This window comes from Centroberyx gerrardi, chromosome 21 (assembly GCF_048128805.1).
Source record: "Centroberyx gerrardi isolate f3 chromosome 21, fCenGer3.hap1.cur.20231027, whole genome shotgun sequence".
Taxonomy (NCBI): Eukaryota; Metazoa; Chordata; class Actinopteri; order Beryciformes; family Berycidae; genus Centroberyx; species Centroberyx gerrardi.
In genome coordinates, this window is record NC_136017.1 from 7,895,520 (window position 1) to 7,905,609 (window position 10,090).

At 38.8% G+C, this 10,090-nt stretch overlaps 1 protein-coding gene across 1 annotated transcript; it reads left to right on the top strand.

Moving 5' to 3' along the window:
• The first annotated feature begins 670 nt into the window (after positions 1 to 670).
• On the top strand, positions 671 to 8,942 carry LOC144543027 (uncharacterized). Its single transcript, XM_078291160.1, has 7 exons — positions 671 to 808; positions 4,585 to 4,923; positions 5,641 to 5,955; positions 6,082 to 6,120; positions 6,231 to 6,336; positions 7,102 to 7,152; positions 7,595 to 8,942. Exons 3-7 carry the CDS (start codon positions 5,736 to 5,738, stop codon positions 7,641 to 7,643), a joined length of 465 nt encoding a protein of 154 aa, XP_078147286.1. The 5' UTR covers positions 671 to 808; positions 4,585 to 4,923; positions 5,641 to 5,735; the 3' UTR covers positions 7,644 to 8,942.
• Positions 8,943 to 10,090: the final 1,148 nt, after the last annotated feature.

The window sequence follows — 10,090 nt, forward strand, 5'->3', positions numbered from 1 at the left end:
TGGATATTTTACAAATATTGGATGATTATCATGTATTTTATTTTGTATATTTTTAGTTGCTTTTTTAATGTATTTTTTAATGTCTACTGTAGGAATCATGCACTACTGACTGTAACCCTTGTGTTTTTGAAAATACATGAAAACATGTAAATATTAATAAAAATAAATAATATTATGATTTCAGTCTGCTATGACTTTAACTGCTTAGCGACAGACCAGTCTACCCATTATCTCCTCATATAAATGAGCAGATTAGGATTACTCTAATGCCTGTTTGAAACCTGTGAAATTATATGCAGAGATCTAATTTAATGTTTGTATTTGTCATATTTTATTATCACTGGACTTCCTGCACTCTTGTTGCATCATGCACTTTGCAGTATGTTGTTGAACAGGTGCAATATATTTATAAATTAAACAAAATAAAACCTTGCTTTGACCACACCCCCATAATATGACATCGGCTAATTTACAAAACATGGCAGGATAATTACCATAAGATAACATGTTAAATAAAGGTTAAATAAAATAAATAAATAAAAGAAAATAATGGGCGCATATTTTGTGGCTGATTGTGTTTTGTTTTTCCGACAAAATAGCACATGAATGCAACAATGTTTAGCAGCCGACCCTGAAGTCCCGGATGTCGGACCTTCCCACCAGCACTTTATGCACCAAGAGGCTCCGTCATGTAGGATAGGTCTAGGTTACACTTTAAAATGCGCTCTGTGTTTTTTGTTCATTTCCACAATGACGGCTCTTAACGCAACCGCTCTACTCTTATTCCTGCTGGGAGGCTTTTCAAAAGGTGAGATGTTACACGATGTTACATAAATTTGCTTAAGTAAACTTAACCTGAACATTTCATTGTTTGTTCATAGCAGACTCAGATTGTCAGATTGTGGTCATATTAGTGTCCAGGTTCACCAGGACTATGTGCCATATTCTAATTTTTTTTTTTTTTTAAAAGTAGGCTACCATATGCTTGACTTGACTGAACAAATAATAATAATATTATTACCTATAATCATAATGGAATGGTGGTAGCCTAGCCTAAAAATTATCATGACAGTCCGAAATTCCAGCGTCACACACTAGGCTATGTTTGCAGCTTGATTACTGTATCAACACCAAATCAATTCACAGTTTTGTTAAGTGTGGCAGCCACAAAAAACGTAGCCTACTGTATCAATCAACAAATGCTTTCCCATCTAGTTTTCAGCAAACCCAAAAATGAAAATGTGGTCATTGGGCTACAGTAGGCCTAGACAAGTCAACATTGTGACGCTTGTGACAAAGTCTCTTCCGCAAACGGATTTGATAGCTGAAAACTGACAGTGCGACAGTGACATCTACAGAAGTGTTTTGACATAGAACTTGTGCAGTTAAACTGTACAGTGTCCAACAGTGTTACAGTGTGTCTGACTTTGAGGGCCTGCCATGACTTTTCTTAAACAGCCTGGGCCTAAATGTTAGTGTGAAAGTACAAGTCTGCAGGAGTGTTTTGACATAGAACTTATTCAGTTACAATGAAAGGTGACCTGTGCAGTGTTTAATCTGTGTAGCCTATGTAGTCCAGAAATGCCAAATCTCCTTTTAAATGTAGAGGGAAACTTTCATGATTACAATTCCTATCATAGAAAAACGTTGTACATATTGTATAGTTGCATTTTGTTACTTAATTATTTGTTTTTTTTGTGCAAAAATACATTTTTTAGTCAAAATTTGAGTGTTGTGGATTTGTAGAAATCATGCTTTTATTTTGAAAAAATCAGACTGGAAGTCTTATTCTTATTCAGGCTGGCGGAACACAAGTGTCACCAGATGGACTCATTGCAACTTTTTTAGCATGAGATTTTAATGTTTATTAGGCTGTTTTTAAATTATTTATTGTTATCTATTTATTTATTATAATTATTATTTATTTACTGTTACTATTTATTTATTTTCATCTTATATAGTTTATTTCTTTATTAGGCCTATATTTTTCCCCACTAATGATCTGTCTATTAAATGGAGTGATGTGTCCCGGCAGAGAGGAATGATGAATTATAATGATATTTTAAAAAAAAAAATCATTGGGTGCTGAGGGGACCGTGAAATAGGAGACAAAACACAAAATGGGTGGCGTCGGTGATTGATGCAACTGGAGTGGTGAGCTTCTGGAGAAGGGACAGGGGCAAGGGGAGCGATTTATTTTCAAAAGAAATGTTCAATAACTTGTTTAGGTGCAGTGAAACCAGTCATGTATTGTGTATCCTTTGGCTGATGCACAACTGCCAATCTCTCGCCCTCCTCCTCCTCCTCCTCCTCCTCCTCCTCCTCCTCCTCCTCTTCCTCCTCCTCCTCTCTGGCACATAATGATGCCCTCCCCTGGACAGCGATGTTGTGCAGAATAGCTGTTACAACAATGACTGCACGGAGTGAAGTGTAGGCCAGCGCTAGACTTGTGCGCGCATCTGAAATGCAGCTTCCACCTCGCCATGGTGTGTGTTCCACAATGCTACTGGAAAGTGTGTGCATGGCCTTGTAAGGCAGCTCACTGTCAGTTGAGGGATTTGCCATTGAGGTGAAAAGGTATGACCAGAGTGGGTACTCACTGTCACCAAGGAAACGCCAGTCATCAGGGGGACCTCTCGCTGCCTCTCGGCCCAGGGATGAATTGACAAACACAAAGGAGTCATGTATGCTGCCAGGCCACTATGTCAGTGATTAGGCCCCGATGATCACACACCACCTGACAATTTATAGCGGCATGACCGGCAGCTGGTGTCAGTAGTGGCATGAGGGTCCCATCGATCGGTCCAATGACCTGTGGGATTTTGTATTTGTCAAGAAAGGCCTGTTGTATATCCGTGATGACATTTCACCTTGCTGGAAATGCTATGTAGTCAGGGGCATGTGGCAGAATAGCGCTGGTGACAGCATGAACGCTTGAGGAGACAGACGCCTTACTGAGGCCGCTGTATGGCAGCGATAGATTTTTCAAGCCTTATAAGCTTTAGAATTTCCAAAAGCAAGGTGTTTCCAATTGACCTTGATGAGACTGCTTATGTATCGCCCACCACAGGACACATGCTATTAGAAATTATTCGCATTACCTAATTAGTTCCATGGTAGCGTACAGATTCTAGAGCCATACCCTAATAGAGACCAATTTAAGTCTCAGACAGAGGAACTTTGCATGCATTAGTAGTTACTTGTGTACTTTGTTAAAAGACAGAAAAGAATAAAAGACAATATAAACCAATAAAAATAGTAATATAAAACTAAACAATATAGAAACAGAAAAAAAAGATAATGTGGAAAATAAATAACATAAAAATAGATAACTTTAGGATAGAATAAGACTGTGTATATTTTAAAAAGTAAAAAAGAAGAAGAATATGTGATATGTGCGTGCACAGTGTCTGAGTGGAAGTGGAATGGAAAATTACTGAGAGAGAAAGAGAAAATGACCCTGAAAATGAACTGTGTTTAACCGAGAAGAGACTGAAGAAAAACTCTCTCCTATGAGGCGAGTTGTCTCATAACCATAAAAGGAAAAGTATTACCATGATCTATAACACCTGCTCATGTCCTCAGACTTGTGTGATTACACTGTATAAAAGAAGGCCCAAGATCCTCCTCCATGTACATGTAATAAAAGACTTGTATTCAGAGACATCTGATTCAGCGTATTAATCCAAGTATTGAGGAAAGCATTTTTCCCTGACAATAATCAAATACAGAATATAAGCATTGCACTGTAAGTATTTGCACTGTTTTGAATATTACACTATGATGGATAAATAAATAAATACTAGTGAGTGGTAGTGTTGTGTGATAGTAATGGGGCGGGGGGAAGGTGCAGTGTATAGTGGTGATTATGCATTTAGGAACATAATTGCATGTGGGAACTTTTCCAAAATTCCCCTATGATCTCTACAGTCTTTAGGGCATTTAGCTCCAGGTTGTTTTGACTGCACCATGATGTCAACTGTTCAATCTCCTGTCTGTATGCTGACTCATCATTGATGTAGAGAGAATAGGAGAAGAGAGAGGAGAGAGCACGCACCCCTGTGCACCCCTGTATTTTCCCATCCTGACCTTCTGTGGCCTGTCTGTGAGAAAGCTAGTAATCCATCTACAGATGGGTTCAGACACGGACAGCTGGGAGAGCTTGGAGTGGAGAGGCTCCGGGACGATTGTGTTAAAGGCGGAGCCAAAATCCACAAACGGGACCCTGGCATATGTCCCTGGACAGCCTAGATGGTGCAGCAGGAAGTGCAGGCCCATGTTGATGGCATCATCTACAGATCTGTTTGCTCTGTGTTGCTGTTACTGCCACTTGGTGCCGAGTTCCATTGGAACTGACAGACGGTTAGAAGGCTTACTTGACCACTAGACCCAGGGGCTAATCAGTCAAGCCCACTTACGGCAGGGCAGGCTAAGGAAGTAGAGTCAGTAGAATTCCTCCAACGTATCAGAGCCCAGTGTAAGTGTAATCTTACAACCCTAAATGGACACACACACACACACACACACACACACCTCAACCCCTACTTCTCTGCATACTTTTATAACTGTCAATTCCTCCCCCAGGTCTAACAGAGATGATACGAACCCAGCAGACTGTGATGGCATCAGAAGGAGAGGATGTCCTTTTCAACTGTCAACTCACACTGTCTAAAGAAGTTCATCAAGTTACATGACGAAAGGTTTTACCAGAGGGGGACAAGAATATTGGCACCTACAATGAAGTCTTTGGCGCCAGGGTTAATTCTGACTTTCTAGGGAGAGTGGAGTTTCAAGATGCAGGACTGCAGAACTGCTCCATCGTTATCAGCAGTGTAACGAAGCAGGATGAAGGCTGCTATCGCTGTTTGTTTTACACCTATCCTGAAGGAGTCCTGGCCGGTAACACCTGCCTTAAAGTCTATGGTACGGTCTGGTCCTTTATATATGTGTGTGTTTGTGTGTTTGTGTGCATGTGGATATGTGTATACAGTACGCATGTTCACAACTTCAGTGTGCAGTTAGTGTTAAAACACAGTTTCACGTTAACACAAAGGCTCGTTAACTTATAGGCCTGTATGTCTTTGCTGAGCTCTTCTTTTGTAGTCTGACAGCCTATTTCACTGCACTTACAGAGAAACATTATTTGCTGAACGTCAGTCTCCATTTTGCTATCTTCTTATTGAGATGATTACATTTTACTGGTTTATTAATTTATCATCAATCAGATCATATCAGATTATACAAAAAGGAACTGCATGTTAAACAGAACGGCATCTCCTTTTAAAATAAATAGTTTGGGTTTTTTATTGACAGCAGTCTCAATATTATTCCTTGAAGGAATATACTTTTAAGCTCTTTGAACAATGTATTGTTTTTTTTACAAGAAAACACCTTTTTGTGTTCAATACTTAGTGCGTCACAATGCTAATATTAATGCGATTTTTTTTTTTTTACATCTACTAAGCATTGATTGCAAAAGCATTAGCATACACTGTAACAAACTGGGCACACACAGGTACCATTTCAAGTAGATCAAAGAGCTTATTTTCCAAAAGCTGATGTTTTCCTTTTAGAAAATACTGTATGTAATTTGTAAAAACTTAATCCAGCGGATGTCTTTTTAATGTGTTTTCTCTACAGAGCATGAGCCCACACTGCACATCACTAAATCAAACTCTGGGCGGTCACTTGTGTCCTGCTCAGCCACAAGCCGGCCTGCTCCCGCTGTAACGCTGATGGTTCCTGGACGTGACTTCAGCTCTTCAAACTACAGCACTGCCAGTGTCACCAACGCCAACGGTACAGTCACTGTCACTGCCACCGCTGTACTGTCAGGTTTCCATGGTAACAGTACACAGGTCGGGTGTGAGGTGCGACTGTTCTCTGGCGCTTTGATGGAGGTGTTTACGACGATTTCTGAGACGATTCCTGAGGCCAGTCAGTCCTCAACTGTTGGTGAGAAACACTTTCAATGCTACCATTTATATACAGATAGATTATATATTATATATAGATAGATAGATACTTGATTAATTACTTCATGATGCTGATGTTTAAAAGGTTTCTTTTTTCTTTTTTAAGGTTTGGATAAGGAATCTGCAGTGGATGAGAGCGGTTTCAGTAAGTTTGTGTTCAAGTCGTCTCAACTTAATTTTCATATTTGATTTGTAGTTGCTTTCTTTATGAATGTTGTGTGTGCCATATCAGCAACTGTCGTCTTTTTCTCGTAGGTGCCACTATGATCGGTATAGCGGCTGCTGTTGCTGTTGCTGGTGCTGTATTTATCACTATGATAACAGTCGTCTCTGCCCTGATAATACAAAAGAGTAGGAACAGGTAACAGCTTCAACACAATCTTTGACTTACAGCTCTCTTACAGTTTAAACATCAATATATTATTGTCAAATTAATAATGGAGACCATGTTTGAGCCGATCGGTAGCCTCTATCTCACATTGGTGTTATTGTTAGTGATAGAGATTATCAAAATTAAGACCAAATTTCCCATAAACCCCATTGCTTCCTGTCGCAAAGACGATGTTGCTACTTAGGTGAACATTTTCTCTTTCGCTTTACTGAAAAGGATGATTTTCCATCGGCCTCTCACTTGTTCCACCATCTGTCCTCTCAAAGTAAAACATTGTAGCTGCACTCCCATAGCTCTGATGCAGAATTCTTTATTGTCTTAAAAAAACAACGTTTCCACAGCAAGCACAGATGGGATGTGCGGCTACAATTTTTTACTTTGAATCTTTGTTTCTGTGGGCCAGCACCCCACTAATACTGGTGTGTGTTTCAATCCATTTTCAAGACACCATCTGTCCTCGTCAGAAACTCTGAAAGCTTGACCTCCATTTGCACTGGAAGAACAGCTCCCTCCTTCCTGCTTTGTGCCACACAGCAGTCCAACAGATTGTTCATACTATGTAAAATGTAGAGGCTGCCAGTCTTCTCAGTGATGGTCTCATAATGTCTCAAAATGAATGTGGTAATGATTTATTGATGTTAATATGTTACATGTAGCACCTTTAAAGCAGAGGCCTGGTCTGACTACGTCCACATGATAGTTTGTTCAGGCTTGACTCTATAAATCCTCCACCAGGTCTCACAGGGACCCTGAGAAGGAAAAGACAACAGTCAAAGAAACTCAAGAGTAAGACACTTTCATACTACTGTTATTCACTCTCATATTTTTATTGTGTCTTCTTTTCAATCTTTACTTCGTTGTACTTTGTCATGCTCATGCCAACAGCAGATTGTATAGTTTCTCCCTACCCATCTACCTACTTACACACACATCTATTTACCTACTTACCTACTTACCTAGCTAACTACCCTCCTATTTACTTACCTACTTACTCTACCTACCTACTCTTCCTACCTATCTACCTAAGTAACTGACTTGTCTATTAGTCATAGATCCAAGTCCTGGTGCAAAGCACATATACTAGATTTTGCACCACTGTGTACTGATATTTAGCACCTTCATCCACATAATTGTTATTCTGAGATGTGTACAAATTAATATTGTTATAGATACATGTATGAGAGAATGTGTTAATAAGAGTGGAAATGTTTTTCCTTTTTATCTCAAGGGCCCAAGCTTCTTTAGTCACACAGGAGAACGAACAGATCAGGCAATGACCAACTCCTCTGAAAAAAGAACAAACCAAAGACCAAACCAAATCAAATGCACACAGATCTTTGAACTTTGACATTAGGGGAGTATAGAATTGATTGGATGGATTTAAAGTTGTGTGTGTGTGTGTGTGTGTGTGTGTGTGTGTGTGAGGTGATGCACAATCAACATACCATAAATGTGTTTTCTGTCCACGTTAACCAGGTAATGTACAGATTTACCATATTTACCTTGGCAAATGTGTAGCCTACACTTACTGCCCCATGCAGCTTGTAAATGTGCACTTCATTCAATGTTTAATGTTTTTATATGTGTATATATATGTGATTGTATGATATGATGTTTTTATGTGGTACATAAAGAGTTTTGTTTTTAAATGAGATATCTACCGTTTCAAAAACATGACCCCAACTCTTTCTCACAAATTGATTCTCTATTCCTAATAGAATTATGGAACTTTTTAAAAGTTGCTCAAGTCCTTCCCAACACATTTATAGAGTGGATCCTGTATATTTTAGAGATGCTGAATAATGATGAATGTACAATTTTACAAATATTTGATGATATGTATTTTATGTTTTTATATTTTTATATGCTTTTTTGTATGTGTTTTTTTATATATACTGTATGTCTACTGTAGGACTCATGCACCACTGACTATAACCCTTGTTTTTGAAAATACATGAAAAAAATGAAAATATATGTCTGATTCCAGTCTTCCCATTAACTCCTCATATAACTGAGCAGATTAAAATTTGTGTCTACCATACCTGAACTCATGTAGGGCCACTCTAAAGTTTGAAACCTCTGAAATTATATACAGACATCTAATTTAATGTTTGTATTTGTATTTATTATCATTTCCCTGCTGCTGCCCTCGTGTGACATCATGCACTTTGCAGTATATGTTGTTGAACATGTGCAATATATTTATAGATTAAACAAAATTATGGCAAAGATGCAATTACAGGGGAACATCAATCAATTTAACAATTCATATATGTCATTCCTGTGTTAAAGGAAATTCCAACAAGTGGAGGGTTTGATGCAAAACCCTCTTGGCCAAATATGAAATGTACTGGGTGCCAGCATGGAGAACAGTTCTGTGTGTTTTCACAAAACAAAACTGAAAAGTGAAGGGGGTCAGCCAATTGACAAAACATGGCAGGGGAATTACCAGCTCATAAATGTGAGTACAACAGTTAACATAGTAGTAACTCACAGTTAAAGTTACTGTCTGTGCTATTTTCTAACTTGCATTAGCGGCAGCTTCAGGCTAGTGAGACTTAATGAGACTTAACTGGTTAAATAAAGGTTCAATAAAAATAAATAAATAAATAATGGGTGCATATTTTGTGGTTGTGCATAAAACCTTTGGCTATGAGTTATATTGTATATTGTGTGGGCTATGTCAGTTATGATGGGGCCACTTGTCCATCTTTAATGATGAAGTAGCAAATCAACCGACCCAAATGGCGTCCACTTTCTCTCACTCCCTCCTCTCCTCCAATCCCTCCTCTCCTTCAATCCCTCCTCTCCTATTTGGTCTTGCTGCTGTCAAAGATTCTGCCTGTTTGTAGCATACTGTACAACAGAAGGATTCCAACTTCTCAAACTGTAGTTTTACCATAGTGATAATGGAATTAAAACATACTGATGCATGTGAGAACACTATATGTCACAGAGAGCCGTGCCATGAAAAGTAATTGCCTCCTGTGTGATTCTCTCTCTTAATATCAAATTAAATATGAACATGTACAAAACTAAATCACAGATGGGGCAAATATGAAGTGTAGCCTACTACAGTATAGGAGTGTATACCAAGCTCTCCAATCTAAGTCTCCAGCAGAACTTTAAACACCGGCAGACACTGAGCTGGACTGGGAGGAAAGGAGTGGACTGTGCGTTCATGTCCCATCGGATATAGCCGGAAAAACAAATTTCCTACTTGGAAATTTCACATGAACAGCCTCCAAAAGTCAGATGATTCATTCAGAAACTCAAAAAATGTATTTATTTATTTTTATTAAAAGCAGTAATAATAGGCTACAGTCATGAAACAGACCTACAAGATAAAATTAGCCTACATGAACAGAGGATGCCAGGGAGAAGAATATCAATGTCAACACAAGTTGACATTGATAGTTGACAACACAAAGAAAGGACATAGGCCCAAAACTACACATGAAAACTTTACTGCATCTTCACTGTCAGTTTCCTGGCCTCTCTCCTCCTCACCAGTGTCATGATCAAAGATAAAATCAAGAGCCTCACATACAGTATATTGTTTGGTCATTGTGCTGCCACAGAATGAATTGTGAGCAAGGCCTCAAAAAAGCTTTATATACCAGAGCTGCAAGAAAAGTTCTATATATTATTGAAACAATGTTGCGACAGGTGTGGTTCCTGTGGGGGAAAGATTCTATTGGGGAAAGGTTCCCATGGGGGTTGC